This window comes from Tetrao urogallus (assembly GCF_951394365.1).
Source record: "Tetrao urogallus genome assembly, chromosome: 2".
Taxonomy (NCBI): Eukaryota; Metazoa; Chordata; class Aves; order Galliformes; family Phasianidae; genus Tetrao; species Tetrao urogallus.
The window spans coordinates 87241726-87260946 of record NC_136814.1 but is presented as its reverse complement, the minus strand read 5'-3'; the positions used below and the strand labels follow the sequence as shown (position 1 = coordinate 87260946).

The window sequence follows — 19221 nt, the reverse complement described above, 5'->3', positions numbered from 1 at the left end:
AGGAAGAGCAGAGATCTTCCAGCAACGGCACCGCTGAGGGACCAGCTCTGGGCTTTGGGCTCAACACCTACTGTGCTGGCACCGTGCTGAACGGATTCTGTTACCGCTCTGCAACACACCTCCTTGGAAAGCATCGACTCACATCTGCGTAGCAAACGTGTACCTTTCCTGAGCAGCACTGCTGGGCCCAAAGAGAGTCACGAACCGCCCACATCTGCTGCCCTGTCCCCGCGGCCCCAGCCCAGTATGTCCCGCTCCCAGCGCCGCTGCCCTGGCGGACTGCTCCCTCGGCCGGAACCCCCAGTCTGGCCGCCTCCCCAAAGCTCGGCTCGGCCCGAGCCCTTCGCACCACCCGCCGCCAGTACCGCCGCTGAAGCCGCCGCTGAAGCCGCCGCTACAGCTGACCGCTCCCTGTACCGCCGCTGCAGCCCCGCAGCTCCAGACCCGTCCTGGAGTCCCGTGCCGGACGTGGGCGGCCCCGGGAGGCTCCGTGCTGCCGGGTGCTGAGGGGTGGGGCGCATGAGAAGCTGAAACGGCTTCGGCTCGGTGGGAGCGCTGCTCGGCGGTCAGCTCGGCGCCAGCGAGGTATCAACAGGGCTTTCATCAAAAACCCAAAGCGCAGGGCCGGGGCAGCCCTTGGAAAGAGGCTTAGCTAAAAGCAGGTGGCGATAGCAGGAGCTTCAGGGCCTGGAGGTGGCCCAGCTTCACGCTGGCAGCGCTACAACATCCACATCTTTCTGGTTTCTGCTGCTGCGTTTACACACACACGTGGGTGACGAGCTGAGCACGGAGTTACGTACTCCACTTCCTTGCTGGCCTCTCAGTACAGCTGGATTTCAGGGACTGTCACACACAGCTCAAAACTGAGTTCACTATCAGCTGGCAGCAGTCAAGGCAAAGCTACCTGTGTCAGGGCCCTGCTACTGCCTGAGGCCAGGCAGACACCTCCTTCCTCAGCCATAACAGCTTCTCAACTCTACAGCTGCCCTCAAGCATTCCTCTTTCAATCGAGTGCTCATGGCAGGCAGCCACAGCTGAGTTTGCTAAAGGAGGTATTGGAGAAGCAGGCGTACAAGAGGCTGAAATGCTACTGACAAAACAGAAGTGCAGCAGAACCACGATCCCAACGTACACCAAGCCGAGGAACAGCTCAGTTCAGAGGAAAGCTGAATTCAAACAGTTCATCTCCCTTAGGCCAGAACCTGCAGGTTCTGCCAAGCTCTTTCCAGGACAGGCACGTTGTCCACTGTTCAGGCTAAGCTCCTACGTATTCCAGCAATGCTAGGAATCACCAGTAAGAGAGAACAGGAGAGCCCTCAGGTGAGTCAGTAGCAGCAAGGAGTCACTGAACGAACATTTAAACGTCAACTTTATTTCTGGAAATCTTTAAGCATTTAAAGCAATTTGTTAAATTTGAGACAACTGAGTTAACATTTCACCTGCCAATGTGCATACAAAACTTGTGAAACTAATTTCATTAATTTCACTTTGCTTCTCAGGAATGCCACAGACAATGGAATGGAGTTACACTGTGCTTAGGCTGCTGCTCAACTGAAAATTGCTAGCAGGTTTGGTATGTCTTTTTCCTGTAGAGGTGGTTTCCTTGGGCTGCCAGGCTGCAGGAATTTCTTGATGCTGGGGATATTGCTCATTCTTGCTTTAAAACTCTACAAAACAAAAAGAAAACATCATTACGCTTAAGACCAATGGCAACTCTCAGAGTAACAGTACATTGGGTTACATGAGCCTGGTGGCTGCATTTTGGGGCCATTTCTCTTTAGAGTGTTTATAAATGATGCAAATGCAGAACTCAGACGCATCCTAAGTAGGTTTATGGACGATCCAAAGTTAAAGGAGCACTTGACACTCCAAGAGGTGGGGAGACCTTGCAGAGAGAGCTCCCAAAAAACTGGAAGGCTGGTAGTAGCCCACTACAGAGTTTAACATGAGTGAATGAATGCTGGATTTTGCACCTGAGATGTGGCAACATCAGATTATTGGTATGTAGAGTGGGAGTAGAGAGGCTGGAGAGCAGCCCAAAGAAAAGGGGTCTGTAATTCCCACTGATGATGAAGTTGATGACATGTTGGACAAAGCCAGCAGTGTGCCTGGCAGCCCAAAGGGCCAACGCACCTTGCGGTGCCTCAGGCCCAGCGCTGCCTCTGGGAGAGGGGAGGGGTTGTCCTGCTCTGCTCTGTGCTGTGCGGCCTCACCTCCAGCACTGTGTGCAGGTTTGGCTGCCACAATGTAAGAAGGACATAAACCTCTTACAGCATCCACATGGGGCTACACAAATGGCAAAGTATTTGGAGAGCAAGAGATAGGAGGACTTCATGGCCCTGCAGCTCCTTACAAGGAGCAACTGCAGTGCTGAGCTCTGCTCTGTGACAGCAGCAGGGCCGGAGGGAATGGCATGGGGAATCTCTCCAGCCAGGGTCAGGCTGGGAATTTAAAAAAGGTTCTTCACCAGAGGGCAATGGGCATGGAACAGGCAGCCCAGGGCAGTGGGCCTGAGTTCAAGGAGTGTTTGATTTCAGACAATGGGTTGAATTTCAGGTGATCCTCTGTGGAGCCAGGAGCTGGAATCAGGAGCTCTTGTGACTCTATTCAAACTCAAGGTATTAAGGGATTTTAGGAATCTATGCTTCAACCTACTATACATTTCAATACCCTGGTGGCTGAAGTGACACCATAACTATCAGTATTTCAGGCTGGCCAGTACCACTCAGAGTATTTGACTTTTCTTAGCCACCCAAACCCGTATTTTCTCAACCAGTTTAAATCAGTGGCTCTGCTGTGGTTTATTTCCGTTAAAACTGTCTATGCAATTACCTGCAAGAGAGGAAATTTTGCAAGTGCATCAGCCTTGAACTCTTCCACCACTAAAATGGTTTCCAGTAAATTCACATCCGCTCTGCTCATCTTGTTGCCAACAAGAAAGTCATGCCCATGGTCTTTCAAAACCTAGAAACATGGAACAGAAGCAGGTGTGATATGTAGGCATGCCACTTATTGTTACTTAAAGCAAGGTCATTTTTTCATGGAATTGTCCCTGAAGCAAGAAGAAGTAATGAGAACATCTGTACTGCAAGCAGATCACCACTCTGTCATCACAGCCATTCTACATCTGTCCTTTCCCTTCTACAGCTTTTCTTTTTCTTTTTCCTGGCAGCTGTTTCTTGACATCCTGCTTCCAAGCTCACCCATCTTCTCCTTTTTTTTTTTTTTCTTTTCCTTTCTTTTCCAATTGTAAAAGGGCTTGCAATCCTTCTTCTGTATGTGTGCTGCAATGCTTCTAATGCATGTTTGGTCAGAGGGTCCTGTGCTTCAGGAGGAGGCTTCAGGTAGAACCCAGTGCTACTGTGGCTTTTTTCTGAAACAAATGCAGACTGAAACATGGACATCTGTGGAACTCAGTGTGTCCTGGGTTGATGCAGCTCTGCATATCTCCTAGATCTGCAGTGTCTTCTGTCTCCTCTGAGGTGTTCTGTCTCCAGCCTTATCTCACTCCCACCACAGCCAAAGCATTTACATGGAATTTTTCCTTTCCTTTTGTCTGAATAAAAAGATTGTGTAGACCAGGAATGAAGTTTCAGGAAAACAATATTAATTAAGCTACTAAATCATTGCCACGTACCTTCTCAAAGGCTGGTAAGTATCTATTTGTGGCCTTGTCCATAATATTTGCAAGATCTTTCTCCTTTTCATTAGCTGGTTTGTAGTCATGGTTCATGATTAACTCATACAGATCTGCCATTGCTTCCACATACATGTCAATTCTGAAAGGAACAGATCCAGTTGGTCAAATCAAATATAGGAGATCTGAATAGCACAAAAGAAACTAGCTTGAACCCAACAGTAAAAGGCTGTGCTCCTTCTTTTTTCAACAGGAGTAATACTTCTCATATATAATACTTCTCAGCATATAATCCTTTTCAAACCCAATTAAAGAATTTGCATGTGTGTTTATACAATTTCTAATAAATATCCTGAAATCATAGAATCACAAGGTTGGAAAAGACCTACAAGATTCTCTAGTCCAACCATCCTCCCATTCCCAATGCTACCACAAGCTACTAAACCATATCTCGTAGCTCCTCATCCATACACCTTTTGAACACTGCCAGGGACAGTGACTCCACCACCTCCCTGAGTGAATGTCTGACCTCTATTGAATAATGTACGGAATAGCCTATTAACAATCTTCAGGTTAAACCATGGAATGCCAGTGCTTTTTTTTTTTCCCCTGATAAAGCACTGATCTCTGATCTTCAGAAACTCCCTGCTGCCTTTCTTCTTATCCTATCCACCTATTTATTGCTATTGTACACATCACCTGCACTCACGGTCAACACATGCTCTAAGAAAACTCCCTGAATCTAAACTTCTTGTGAGTTACATGTACGCAGAGATATTCTTGTGTCACACAGAAAAGCAGCACCAGCTACAAGCTAACAAAGGTAGTACTGGTACAGTACAGGGCTCTCTCCTTCAGGTCTTTCCCGTAGAGATTGTATTTCCCTGCTATGTAGTTGAGGATGGCTCTGGTCTGCACCAACTTCATCCCATCAATCTCCACCATGGGCACTTGCTGGAACAGCAGGGATCCATCTGGGGAAGAAGAAGATAAGGAGATGCTGAGCATCTGTGACCGAAGACCATCTATGGGGACACAGGAAAATAACCAATGTTGTTTTTCATTTGTGGCATGCTTCCTCAATCTCCTTATACAATGTGGGAAAAGTACTTTGGAAACCTGGACTACTGTTAATATTTATGTTCATGTTTAGAGTTAATATACACATCAATATGTCTTTGTGACTCCTACACTGACTTTACATTGGCCAAATAACGGTTGGTGTTTCCCATGATTAGTGCAAGAGCTAAATACAACTTGATATGAGACTGTAGTTGGGTAAATCCCTTCCTGAGGAAGATCAGGATGGCAAATGCCACTCTGAGTTAGATATCTTTGAAAAGACAAGCAATGACCACAGATGCGTAATTTGGTTTGGAGAAACCATGCTCACAGCAATGGAATCTATAGAGGGCAATGTGAGTCGCTGCAAGGAAAACAGGACCACACCTGTGCAGGTTAAACTCAGAAATCTAGAACTCTGGCTCCATACAGATTATCAAACAACAGCTTTGTGGGCAGCCTAAAATATGAATGAATTTCATGATGATGTGACTGGAGAAAATGCACAGACATGGGGTAACTGGCAATGGGTTCATACTGATACAGAGAAGGTGCCACGTGAACACCAGGAAACACAGTTACTGTGTGGGTCATGGGGTGCTGGCAGAGTTTGCCCAGAGTCTGTGGAGTCTCTTCCTTGGAGATCTTCAAAAGCTGCCTGGATGTGGTCCTGGGGACCTACTCTGGGTATCCCTGCTTGAGCAGGAGTTGTGCCAGATGGACCCTGAGGTGATGCTTACTACAGCACATGTCTGTCTGTCTGTACCAGCCAATCTAGGTTTTCCAAGAAACAAAAGTTAACTCTCGTGATCTAGGACAAACAAATTCTAATCATCATTATTATTGAATTATTAAAAAACTAAAGGAAAATTACCTGTCCTTAACTTTCGGAGATCTTCCTTTGTTTCCACAAATCTTTCTTCAAACTGCAGGGAATACAGAAGAAAAATTGTATTCTGATTTCATGTTTTAACTTCTGCTCGTGATGACACAAGGGCCCAAACACAATGCAGCAGAAATGCCAAATCGGGTTTTAAGGAATTAGCTAGCCTTTGCCATATTGTCTCCTAATACCTCTGCCATTCCATTCATAGATCTTCTGGGCATGCTAAGGTTGCTCCAAAAGTGTTGCCTCCATTCCCTCCTCCCCCCCATGGAAACTGCAATTCATATAAAGAGCAGAAGAACACTGTTTAGTAGAATAAAATATCACCAAGATAACACTGCACTTCAAAACAGTCACCATCATTAGCTGTGAGTTTTCCTCAGTGATGAACAAGAGTCTGCATGCCTTGTTAGTAAAAATATGCACGACCATCTGAAATATGGCTAGTCTTCCACATCACTGTTGAAAACTGCTGAAGCTCATTGCTGTGCTCACATCCACTATTTAGCCTCCATAACTATTCAGAAAGCACTGGTCAGTGCCAATGGGCACCATTTTTTCTGCATGGGGGAATTCAATTCCACACCTTTCCTTCATACGCACATTGACGGCGGATGCCATGGTGGCAGCAGAGGGGCAGTCTGACATCTTTCTCCCAGCAACAACATGGAATGAAATATTGCCAGGAACATTCAACCTCCACTGCCACAACAACAAAATCCACCTCTGACATCATGGGCAAACATAATAAAAAAAGGGGCATTACTTTCAGAGCAGTCCTCCTACACTGATACCAGCACTAATATAAATATAAGCTATTTTGGACACTGAGAACAAACTAGAGGCCATCAGAAATTGAAGGACTCATCTCCTCAGACCGGAGGAGACAAGTTCTGCTGTGCTGTGGTTTTAACTCATTTCTTTCACTTCTCACCAGGGACAAGGATGTACAATGCTAACAGTGGGACTGACACACGATGCTTGGAAGAGAAACAGGAACTTTGTCATCACAGGCTTGGTTCTGGTTGTGCAGTGCATTAAAGGGAGAATCTGAAACTGCTGGTATGTCCCATTATTAATAAAGAATACTATAAACGAGTGTTTGTCACGTGCTCTTAGTATAACAACCATATACAAACCTCAACTCCAGCAGCTGCTAGTAGCCACTTCACTGGTTCCATTCGGCCTCGTACACTGACATAGTGCAGAACTGGCTTCCCAGACATGTCTCGACGTATCTGATTTCCTGATAGATAAAACAAAGGACTATCACAAATCAAGCAGGATCAGAATCTGTTCATCAATCTCCAACGGGTTCTCAAGCACCGCTCAAAGTTGTCTTCTTTTAAACCAGTGACTCAGCAATCCCCATACACCCTCTAACCACGTCCCTCAGTGCTACATCTGTGCTCTTCTTGAACACCTGCAGGGACTGTGAGTGCGCCTCTTCCCTGGGCAGCCTGTTCTAATACCTCACTGTTATGGCTGAGAATAAATTGTTTTCCTAATATCTGGACCTGCTTTCCTAACCTGAAACTCCTCTGGTGCAACTTGAGGCCAGCACCTTGCCCTGTCAATTATGACCGTGGAGAAGAGGCCGACCCCCACCACGCAACAACCTCCTCTGGTGTTCAAGGCAATAAGGTCTCCCCTGAGCCTCCTCTGCTCCAGACCACACAACCCCATTCCCTCTGCTGCTCCTCATAACACTTGTGCTCCACACCCTCCACAGTTTCACTGGAATTATCTGGATGTGCTCCAGGGACTCAGTGTGTTTGTTACAGGGAGGGACCCAAATCTCAACACTGCATTATCTCCATTCAGCAGCACTCTCTGGGTCCGGACACCCAGCCTCTTCTTTAACCAGCACAGTGTATGTCTGTCCAAGCAATGGATTGCCAGCTTCACCACTGAGAGACTGTCAAAGCCTTCACTGAAGACCAGGTAGACCATATTCACAGACTTTCCCTCATCCTCTTGGCATGTCACTTGGTCATAGAAAGAGAGCAGGTTGGTCAAGCAGGATGTTGCTTACATGAACTCTTGCAGTTTATGCCTGAATCCTTCCTTGTCCAGAACAAGCCATGTGATAGAACTTAAGCTGCTCTGTGACCTTCCCTGATACAGAGGTCAGGCAGACGGAACTACAGTTTGCTGGATCATCTTTCCAACCCTTCTAGTAGATCCTAAGCATCACCCTACAAGCCTTCAGGCTTCTGGAACATCCCTGGTTGTCCAGAACAGCTGAGAAACAACTAAAAGCAGCTTGACAAGCTGTTCCACTAACTTCCTCCATAACCTCAGGTGGCTACCTTCTGGCTCCATGGACTTGAAACAGTGCAGGGGACCTGCAGGTTGCTAACCACTTCCTCCTGAATTCTGGGGCTTTATGCTGCTCCCCATCTTGGTCTTCCAGCTCACAGGGCTCAGTACTCTGCCCATAACTGCTCTGACTATTGAAGACAGAAATAAAGAAGGTATTAAAATCCTCAGACTTTTTCTCACCCTCACTGGTAATGTTGCCTGTCACATCCACTAAAGGATGGAGATTCCTCCTTTACAAGGTAGAGAACTGTCTTTTTTTCCTGGAGTCTCAGCAAAAGTTCCCTGATAAGATAGGCTGGCCTTCTTCCCCACCAGCTCATCTTATGGCATAGGGGGACACTTTGTTCCTGTGACTTTAGAATTTCATTTTTGAGCAATGTCCAGCCTTCCTGGACCTCTCTGCTCCTCAGTTCCTTATGGATAAGGACTGGGGGGAAGGACAAAGACTTTACCTTATCGTTCCCAGCACTGCACTCAATTTAATAAGTCTCTGTTCCTCTACTTTCTTTAGGCCAGTGCCCAATTTTGTTTTGGCTAACATCTTGCTGTCCATCAGCACAGGCAGAGCCACAGAGAAATCCCTGCTCGGTTCTACTCCAGCTCATGCTGGGATTTAAAGAAATAATTGTCTCCAGGCACGTGGGCACCTGCCCCATTCAGAACCAGGGCACAGCAAACAGCAACAGTGTAGGCAGCACCCACTTTATATTCATGTCACGATTGTGAAAAACAAGTCAACAAACAAGCTGAAGTATGAACTGCAGCAGAAAGCAAATGGCTACAACAAAACATATCCCCCTTGTAAGCAGCATGCCATTGTCTCTAGAACAGCAACCGCTTCACACTTCTGAGATCTAAGCTGATCTCTCTTCATTCTGTATGCCACGTTAGCAAAGAACGCACCTGATGGCATTTAATCCATAAAATCCATCCACTGACTTTAGCATCAAGTACACCAATTCCCTAGGCAAATCCAAAAGCCAAAAAGCTTACCTTGCACAGACTGGAACTCGCTCTGAGCTCTCAGCAGCTTTGTCCTGAGGTTATGGAGCTTTTAACCTCTCCTACAAAGCAAACTGCAGATATTTCTCCGCTGTTGGGAAACACCGTATCTTAAGCAATTAAGACATTTACTTTTAATCACTTATTACCTACAATAGTCAATAAAGTAATGCCAACAGTGCACATACGTAACACTTGTGAGAGGTCACCATCGTGTTGGACAAGTGTGACAGAAACAAATCTTATACTTCCCATTTTCACTGTATTGCAATTTGCTACTAACAGTAATCAGAGCTGCTGTAAGTCAGAAGAGTTTAGTATCGTATGATCTCCTTTGCCCAAAACCTCCTGTCTAATTTCCTGTTTAATCTGTAGGCAACACACGCACCAAAGGTCAGTGTGCTTTGTGAAAAAGTGCTGAATCACCCCAGGCTTGAATGTGGGCCAGGACATTATTCTGCTATTACAGAGAGGGAGAATGAGCTGTAGTTAAAGAATTGAGCTGTTACAGTACAGGGCTTGCTCCTTCTGGTGCTCCTCACAGATGGTGATGGACAGCACAGATTTCCTGCTGCTCTCCATTCAGTAGACCTAAATATGGGTAGGAGGAAACCTTCATCAAACACTTGAATCACGTTAAATACCCAAACCGATGCCAGCTGAATGCACTCAAAAAGTCAAAATCTGTCATGTGTGAAGGCATCTGATTTTTAAGTACTTCTCTCTTCAGATGAACAATCAGGTGGAAAAGCTAGGGGAAATCTCTAATATATACCTTAATAACTTAACAGAGAGAATATTCAGCACTGGTGCTGCTGCTGGCCACCACCCCGTTCCCACCGGGGTCTTCCTTTAAAATAATAACACAGATCTATGTAATAACTGGTTTCTCACATACAATACTGATCTCCTGAGCAAGCGTAAGAATGTTTTGCATCATCAAACCTTGTCAGTTTTCCTCTCCCATAAAATGTGTCAGAATTCCCTTGGCTTGGGCTGGAGCTATGCTCAAAAATCCAAGCCAGTCTTTAAAATGTAAGGGAAACTGGTGCATGCACAAACTGCACTGTGTTACTGTATTGATAGGAGGAGGAGGGAATGTAGGGAAGGGAGCTTCAGCTGTGACTAAGGAGACCTGCAGGGATATGCCCGGCCCTGCCTTGTTGCACACACAAAGCACACATCTGGTGTTCTGTATCATTCACACCACCTGGGGACTTCTTGGATTTTCTGAACTGTCACTCCATGTGTTCAGCACACCTAAAATGCAACTCACACATTCAATCCCACAACACATTTCTCATGACTTCCACCTTCATAATCCAGCTGGGTAGATATTAACCAAACAATCTTTTACACTCAAGGATAAGTTTGCACAAATAGCCCTGCAGTTATCAGTAACATAGCTCCAGGGAGTTACCTGCTCACTGTTGCCTTTAAAGCTCTCTCTGCACATTCATATCACGACTCTCTCCTCAGGAGCACATCCCCTGCTTTGAGATTTTCTTCTCTCTAGCTTGCTCCCTTTCTCTCTGCTGCTTAGCTTGCAGTTACGGTTTGGGTCTTCTTGGCAATAAACGGTCTGACTTTGAGTACAGAAACACCCATGTCCTCGGAAGCTCATTATGTTGGGTGCTATCTTCAACATGCTCTATGAGGAAGAGCCCAGGCTTTGCAGAACTCTGCCCAAGCAACAGGGGCTCCAAACCTCTGCTCAGCTAACAGCTTGCGCCCTGGGGATTCCAGACATTTCAGTCTCCTTCAGCAAAGTTCTCCTTTCACATAAATAGGTGCTTGATAAGAAGGACCTGATAAAGTCTTGACAAATTGAACTGGAGCTGCTTGATGCCTAACAAATACCTCAACAGCCATAAGCTATTTAGGAAAGTGCCAAGTTACGGCTACATTGCATGCACACACAGAAGACCACAATCTATGCTCTATTTCTCTCTCCTCTAAGGGGATGACTTGCACTACTCCAATAAAAGTAGTGCTCCCAAACAGCATTTCTTTCAGAATTACTTCATTCCATGGTGCTCCAGAAATAGGCTGAGGACAGAGCTGCACTCGGGGCCCTCACACCATGGACCAGCACTGGACGAGCACTGCAACCTCCAACTTGTGCGTACAGGCTGGGAAATGCACTACAAGGGCAGGCTAGCTAAGCAGAAAGAGAAAACTTCCCTGACCTTCCCCAAAGCACAGGGACAGCTGGTAAAAAGCAACCCAGCCAAAGCCACGCTCGCCAGCGTCAGCAAAAGAACCCCTGTACCAGGCTGCACTTGTCCATCACAGCTCCCTCACACGCCGGCCAAGGCCTGAAGCTCTGGGGCACGAGAGGAAGAGCAGAGATCTTCCAGCAACGGCACCGCTGAGGGACCAGCTCTGGGCTTTGGGCTCAACACCTACTGTGCTGGCACCGTGCTGAACGGATTCTGTTACCGCTCTGCAACACACCTCCTTGGAAAGCATCGACTCACATCTGCGTAGCAAACGTGTACCTTTCCTGAGCAGCACTGCTGGGCCCAAAGAGAGTCACGAACCGCCCACATCTGCTGCCCTGTCCCCGCGGCCCCAGCCCAGTATGTCCCGCTCCCAGCGCCGCTGCCCTGGCGGACTGCTCCCTCGGCCGGAACCCCCAGTCTGGCCGCCTCCCCAAAGCTCGGCTCGGCCCGAGCCCTTCGCACCACCCGCCGCCAGTACCGCCGCTGAAGCCGCCGCTGAAGCCGCCGCTACAGCTGACCGCTCCCTGTACCGCCGCTGCAGCCCCGCAGCTCCAGACCCGTCCTGGAGTCCCGTGCCGGACGTGGGCGGCCCCGGGAGGCTCCGTGCTGCCGGGTGCTGAGGGGTGGGGCGCATGAGAAGCTGAAACGGCTTCGGCTCGGTGGGAGCGCTGCTCGGCGGTCAGCTCGGCGCCAGCGAGGTATCAACAGGGCTTTCATCAAAAACCCAAAGCGCAGGGCCGGGGCAGCCCTTGGAAAGAGGCTTAGCTAAAAGCAGGTGGCGATAGCAGGAGCTTCAGGGCCTGGAGGTGGCCCAGCTTCACGCTGGCAGCGCTACAACATCCACATCTTTCTGGTTTCTGCTGCTGCGTTTACACACACACGTGGGTGACGAGCTGAGCACGGAGTTACGTACTCCACTTCCTTGCTGGCCTCTCAGTACAGCTGGATTTCAGGGACTGTCACACACAGCTCAAAACTGAGTTCACTATCAGCTGGCAGCAGTCAAGGCAAAGCTACCTGTGTCAGGGCCCTGCTACTGCCTGAGGCCAGGCAGACACCTCCTTCCTCAGCCATAACAGCTTCTCAACTCTACAGCTGCCCTCAAGCATTCCTCTTTCAATCGAGTGCTCATGGCAGGCAGCCACAGCTGAGTTTGCTAAAGGAGGTATTGGAGAAGCAGGCGTACAAGAGGCTGAAATGCTACTGACAAAACAGAAGTGCAGCAGAACCACGATCCCAACGTACACCAAGCCGAGGAACAGCTCAGTTCAGAGGAAAGCTGAATTCAAACAGTTCATCTCCCTTAGGCCAGAACCTGCAGGTTCTGCCAAGCTCTTTCCAGGACAGGCACGTTGTCCACTGTTCAGGCTAAGCTCCTACGTATTCCAGCAATGCTAGGAATCACCAGTAAGAGAGAACAGGAGAGCCCTCAGGTGAGTCAGTAGCAGCAAGGAGTCACTGAACGAACATTTAAACGTCAACTTTATTTCTGGAAATCTTTAAGCATTTAAAGCAATTTGTTAAATTTGAGACAACTGAGTTAACATTTCACCTGCCAATGTGCATACAAAACTTGTGAAACTAATTTCATTAATTTCACTTTGCTTCTCAGGAATGCCACAGACAATGGAATGGAGTTACACTGTGCTTAGGCTGCTGCTCAACTGAAAATTGCTAGCAGGTTTGGTATGTCTTTTTCCTGTAGAGGTGGTTTCCTTGGGCTGCCAGGCTGCAGGAATTTCTTGATGCTGGGGATATTGCTCATTCTTGCTTTAAAACTCTACAAAACAAAAAGAAAACATCATTACGCTTAAGACCAATGGCAACTCTCAGAGTAACAGTACATTGGGTTACATGAGCCTGGTGGCTGCATTTTGGGGCCATTTCTCTTTAGAGTGTTTATAAATGATGCAAATGCAGAACTCAGACGCATCCTAAGTAGGTTTATGGACGATCCAAAGTTAAAGGAGCACTTGACACTCCAAGAGGTGGGGAGACCTTGCAGAGAGAGCTCCCAAAAAACTGGAAGGCTGGTAGTAGCCCACTACAGAGTTTAACATGAGTGAATGAATGCTGGATTTTGCACCTGAGATGTGGCAACATCAGATTATTGGTATGTAGAGTGGGAGTAGAGAGGCTGGAGAGCAGCCCAAAGAAAAGGGGTCTGTAATTCCCACTGATGATGAAGTTGATGACATGTTGGACAAAGCCAGCAGTGTGCCTGGCAGCCCAAAGGGCCAACGCACCTTGCGGTGCCTCAGGCCCAGCGCTGCCTCTGGGAGAGGGGAGGGGTTGTCCTGCTCTGCTCTGTGCTGTGCGGCCTCACCTCCAGCACTGTGTGCAGGTTTGGCTGCCACAATGTAAGAAGGACATAAACCTCTTACAGCATCCACATGGGGCTACACAAATGGCAAAGTATCTGGAGAGCAAGAGATAGGAGGACTTTATGGCCCTGCAGCTCCCTACAAGTAGCAGTTGCAGTGCTGAGCTCTGCTCTGTGACAGCAGCAGGGCCGGAGGGAATGGCATGGGGAATCTCTCCAGCCAGGGTCAGGCTGGGAATTTAAAAAAGGTTCTTCACCAGAGGGCAATGGGCATGGAACAGGCAGCCCAGGGCAGTGGGCCTGAGTTCAAGGAGTGTTTGATTTCAGACAATGGGTTGAATTTCAGGTGATCCTCTGTGGAGCCAGGAGCTGGAATCAGGAGCTCTTGTGATTCTATTCAAACTCAAGGTATTAAGGGATTTTAGGAATCTATGCTTCAACCTACTATACATTTCAATACCCTGGTGGCTGAAGTGACACCATAACTATCAGTATTTCAGGCTGGCCAGTACCACTTAGGGTATTTGACTTTTCTTAGCCACCCAAACCCGTATTTTCTCAACCAGTTTAAATCAGTGTTCTGCTGTGGTTTATTTCCTTTAAAACTGTCCATGCAATTACCTGCAAGAGAGGAAATTTTGCAAGTGCATCAGGCTTGAACTCTTCCACCATTAAAATGGTTTCCAGTAAATTCACATCCGCTCTGCTCATCTTGTTGCCAACAAGAAAGTCATGCCCATGGTCATTCAAAACCTAGAAACATAGAATAGAAGCAGGTTTGATATGTAGGCATGCCACTTAATGTTACTTCAAGTCTTTCTCTCATGGAATTGTCCCTGAAGTAAGAAGAAGTAATGAGAACATCTGTACTGCAAGCAGATCACCACTCTGTCATCACAGCCATTCTACATCTGTCCTTTCCCTTCTACAGCTTTTCTTCTCTTTTTCCTGGCAGCTGAGGACTAGCCCTCTTGCCTTCCATTCTGTAGCCCCTGTAATTGAGCACTTCCTCTCTCAGTGTTGGTCTACACATCATGGAACACAACCAGCACTGTACAAAATTTGCAAGAGACATGAATTCAGCCCAGGCCATTGTAGGAGATCTTGGTCTCTTTCAAATGATGGGTAGCTCCCTTATTTCTCACCTGTTTCTGCTTCAGTTGGGGGAATATTGCACTGGGGCTCTCTGCATGTAGCCCGTGCCTCAGTTTCTTGACACCCCGCTTCCAGCTCACCATCTCCCTTTTTTTCCTTTTTCAATTACAAAAGGGCCTGCAATCCTTCTTCTGTATGTGTGCTGCAATGCTTCTAATGCATGTTTGGTCAGAGGGTCCTGTGCTTCAGGAGGAGGCTTCAGGTAGAGCCCAGTGCTACTGTGGCTTTTTTCTGAAACAAATGCAGACTGAAACATGGACATCTGTGGAACTCAGTGTGTCCTGGGTTGATGCAGCTCTGCATATCTCCTAGATCTGCAGTGTCTTCTGTCTCCTCTGAGGTGTTCTGTCTCCAGCCTTATCTCACTCCCACCACAGCCAAAGCATTTACATGGAATTTTTCCTTTCCTTTTGTCTGAATAAAAAGATTGTGTAGACCAGGAATGAAGTTTCAGGAAAACAATATTAATTAAGCTACTAAATCATTGCCACGTACCTTCTCAAAGACTGGTAAGTATCTGTTTGTGGCCTTGTCCATAATATTTGCAAGATCTTTCTCCTTTTCATTAGCTGGTTTGAAGTCATGGTTCATGATTATATCATACAGATCTGCCATTGCTTCCACATACATGTCAATTCTGAAAGGAACAGATGCAGTTGGTCAAATCAAATATAGGAGATCTGAATAGCACAAAAGAAACTAGCTTGAACCCAACAGTAAAAGGCTGTGCTCCTTCTTTTTTCAACAGGAGTAATACTTCTCATATATAATACTTCTCAGCATGTAATTCTTTTCAAACCCAATTAAAGAATTGGCATGTGTGTTTATACAATTACTAATAAATGTCCTGAAATCATAGAATCACAAGGTTGGAAAAGACCTACAAGATTCTCTAGTCCAACCATCCTCCCATTCCCAATGCTACCACAAGCTACTAAACCATATCTCGTAGCTCCTCATCCATACACCTTTTGAACACTGCCAGGGACAGTGACTCCACCACCTCCCTGAGTGAATGTCTGACCTCTATTGAATAATGTACAGAATAGCCTATTAACAATCTTCAGGTTAAACCATGGAATGCCAGTGCTTTTTTTTTTTTCCCTGACAAAGCACTGATCTCTGATCTTCAGAAACTCCCTGCTGCTTTTCTTCTTATCCTATCTACCTATTTATTGCTATTGTACACATCACCTGCACTCACGGTCAACACATGCTCTAAGAAAACTCCCTGAATCTAAACTTCTTGTGAGTTACATGTACGCAGAGATATTCTTGTGTCACACAGAAAAGCAGCACCAGCTACAAGCTAACAAAGGTAGTACTGGTACAGTACAGGGCTCTCTCCTTCAGGTCTTTCCCGTAGAGATTGTATTTCCCTGCTATGTAGTTGAGGATGGCTCTGGTCTGCACCAACTTCATCCCATCAATCTCCACCATGGGCACTTGCTGGAACAGCAGGGATCCATCTGGGGAAGAAGAAGATAAGGAGATGCTGAGCATCTGTGACCGAAGACCATCTATGGGGACACAGGAAAATAACCAATGTTGTTTTTCATTTGTGGCATGCTTCCTCAATCTCCTTATACAATGTGGGAAAAGTACTTTGGAAACCTGGACTACTGTTAATATTTATGTTCATGTTTAGTGTTAATATACACATCAATATGTCTTTGTGACTCCTACACTGACTTTACATTGGCCAAATAACGGTTGGTGTTTCCCATGATTAGTGCAAGAGCTAAATACAACTTGATATGAGACTGTAGTTGGGTAAATCCCTTCCTGAGGAAGATCAGGATGGCAAATGCCACTCTGAGTTAGATATCTTTGAAAAGACAAGCAATGACCACAGATGCGTAATTTGGTTTGGAGAAACCATGCTCACAGCAATGGAATCTATAGAGGGCAATGTGAGTCGCTGCAAGGAAAACAGGACCACACCTGTGCAGGTTAAACTCAGAAATCTAGAACTCTGGCTCCATACAGATTATCAAACAACAGCTTTGTGGGCAGCCTAAAATATGAATGAATTTCATGATGATGTGACTGGAGAAAATGCACAGACATGGGGTAACTGGCAATGGGTTCATACTGATACAGAGAAGGTGCCACGTGAACACCAGGAAACACAGTTACTGTGTGGGTCATGGGGTGCTGGCAGAGTTTGCCCAGAGTCTGTGGAGTCTCTTCCTTGGAGATCTTCAAAAGCTGCCTGGATGTGGTCCTGGGGACCTACTCTGGGTATCCCTGCTTGAGCAGGAGTTGTGCCAGATGGACCCTGAGGTGATGCTTACTACAGCACATGTCTGTCTGTCTGTACCAGCCAATCTAGGTTTTCCAAGAAACAAAAGTTAACTCTCGTGATCTAGGACAAACAAATTCTAATCATCATTATTATTGAATTATTAAAAAACTAAAGGAAAATTACCTGTCCTTAACTTTCGGAGATCTTCCTTTGTTTCCACAAATCTTTCTTCAAACTGCAGGGAATACAGAAGAAAAATTGTATTCTGATTTCATGTTTTAACTTCTGCTCGTGATGACACAAGGGCCCAAACACAATGCAGCAGAAATGCCAAATCGGGTTTTAAGGAATTAGCTAGCCTTTGCCATATTGTCTCCTAATACCTCTGCCATTCCATTCATAGATCTTCTGGGCATGCTAAGGTTGCTCCAAAAGTGTTGCCTCCATTCCCTCCTCCCCCCCATGGAAACTGCAATTCATATAAAGAGCAGAAGAACACTGTTTAGTAGAATAAAATATCACCAAGATAACACTGCACTTCAAAACAGTCACCATCATTAGCTGTGAGTTTTCCTCAGTGATGAACAAGAGTCTGCATGCCTTGTTAGTAAAAATATGCACGACCATCTGAAATATGGCTAGTCTTCCACATCACTGTTGAAAACTGCTGAAGCTCATTGCTGTGCTCACATCCACTATTTAGCCTCCATAACTATTCAGAAAGCACTGGTCAGTGCCAATGGGCACCATTTTTTCTGCATGGGGGAATTCAATTCCACACCTTTCCTTCATACGCACATTGACGGCGGATGCCATGGTGGCAGCAGAGGGGCAGTCTGACATCTTTCTCCCAGCAACAACATGGAATGAAATATTGCCAGGAACATTCAACCTCCACTGCCACAACAACAAAATCCACCTCTGACATCATGGGCAAACATAATAAAAAAAGGGGCATTACTTTCAGAGCAGTCCTCCTACACTGATACCAGCACTAATATAAATATAAGCTATTTTGGACACTGAGAACAAACTAGAGGCCATCAGAAATTGAAGGACTCATCTCCTCAGACCGGAGGAGACAAGTTCTGCTGTGCTGTGGTTTTAACTCATTTCTTTCACTTCTCACCAGGGACAAGGATGTACAATGCTAACAGTGGGACTGACACACGATGCTTGGAAGAGAAACAGGAACTTTGTCATCACAGGCTTGGTTCTGGTTGTGCAGTGCATTAAAGGGAGAATCTGAAACTGCTGGTATGTCCCATTATTAATAAAGAATACTATAAACGAGTGTTTGTCACGTGCTCTTAGTATAACAACCATATACAAACCTCAACTCCAGCAGCTGCTAGTAGCCACTTCACTGGTTCCATTCGGCCTCGTACACTGACATAGTGCAGAACTGGCTTCCCAGACATGTCTCGACGTATCTGATTTCCTGATAGATAAAACAAAGGACTATCACAAATCAAGCAGGATCAGAATCTGTTCATCAATCTCCAACGGGTTCTCAAGCACCGCTCAAAGTTGTCTTCTTTTAAACCAGTGACTCAGCAATCCCCATACACCCTCTAACCACGTCCCTCAGTGCTACATCTGTGCTCTTCTTGAACACCTGCAGGGACTGTGAGTGCGCCTCTTCCCTGGGCAGCCTGTTCTAATACCTCACTGTTATGGCTGAGAATAAATTGTTTTCCTAATATCTGGACCTGCTTTCCTAACCTGAAACTCCTCTGGTGCAACTTGAGGCCAGCACCTTGCCCTGTCAATTATGACCGTGGAGAAGAGGCCGACCCCCACCACGCAACAACCTCCTCTGGTGTTCAAGGCAATAAGGTCTCCCCTGAGCCTCCTCTGCTCCAGACCACACAACCCCATTCCCTCTGCTGCTCCTCATAACACTTGTGCTCCACACCCTCCACAGTTTCACTGGAATTATCTGGATGTGCTCCAGGGACTCAGTGTGTTTGTTACAGGGAGGGACCCAAATCTCAACACTGCATTATCTCCATTCAGCAGCACTCTCTGGGTCCGGACACCCAGCCTCTTCTTTAACCAGCACAGTGTATGTCTGTCCAAGCAATGGATTGCCAGCTTCACCACTGAGAGACTGTCAAAGCCTTCACTGAAGACCAGGTAGACCATATTCACAGACTTTCCCTCATCCTCTTGGCATGTCACTTGGTCATAGAAAGAGAGCAGGTTGGTCAAGCAGGATGTTGCTTACATGAACTCTTGCAGTTTATGCCTGAATCCTTCCTTGTCCAGAACAAGCCATGTGATAGAACTTAAGCTGCTCTGTGACCTTCCCTGATACAGAGGTCAGGCAGACGGAACTACAGTTTGCTGGATCAT

At 46.6% G+C, this 19221-nt stretch overlaps 2 protein-coding genes across 2 annotated transcripts; both read right to left on the bottom strand.

Moving 5' to 3' along the window:
- Window positions 1-1382: 1382 nt before the first annotated feature.
- Window positions 1383-6826, bottom strand: LOC306958835 (glutathione S-transferase-like). Its single transcript, XM_079550421.1, has 6 exons — window positions 6725-6826; window positions 5574-5625; window positions 4479-4611; window positions 3638-3779; window positions 2833-2964; window positions 1383-1667 (listed from the first exon to the last, which is right to left on the bottom strand). Exons 1-6 carry the CDS (start codon window positions 6809-6811, stop codon window positions 1548-1550), a joined length of 666 nt encoding a protein of 221 aa, XP_079406547.1. The 5' UTR covers window positions 6812-6826; the 3' UTR covers window positions 1383-1547.
- A 5806-nt stretch (window positions 6827-12632) lies between these two features.
- On the bottom strand, window positions 12633-18299 carry LOC306958836 (glutathione S-transferase-like). Its single transcript, XM_079550422.1, has 6 exons — window positions 18198-18299; window positions 17047-17098; window positions 15952-16084; window positions 15111-15252; window positions 14082-14213; window positions 12633-12917 (listed from the first exon to the last, which is right to left on the bottom strand). Exons 1-6 carry the CDS (start codon window positions 18282-18284, stop codon window positions 12798-12800), a joined length of 666 nt encoding a protein of 221 aa, XP_079406548.1. The 5' UTR covers window positions 18285-18299; the 3' UTR covers window positions 12633-12797.
- Window positions 18300-19221: the final 922 nt, after the last annotated feature.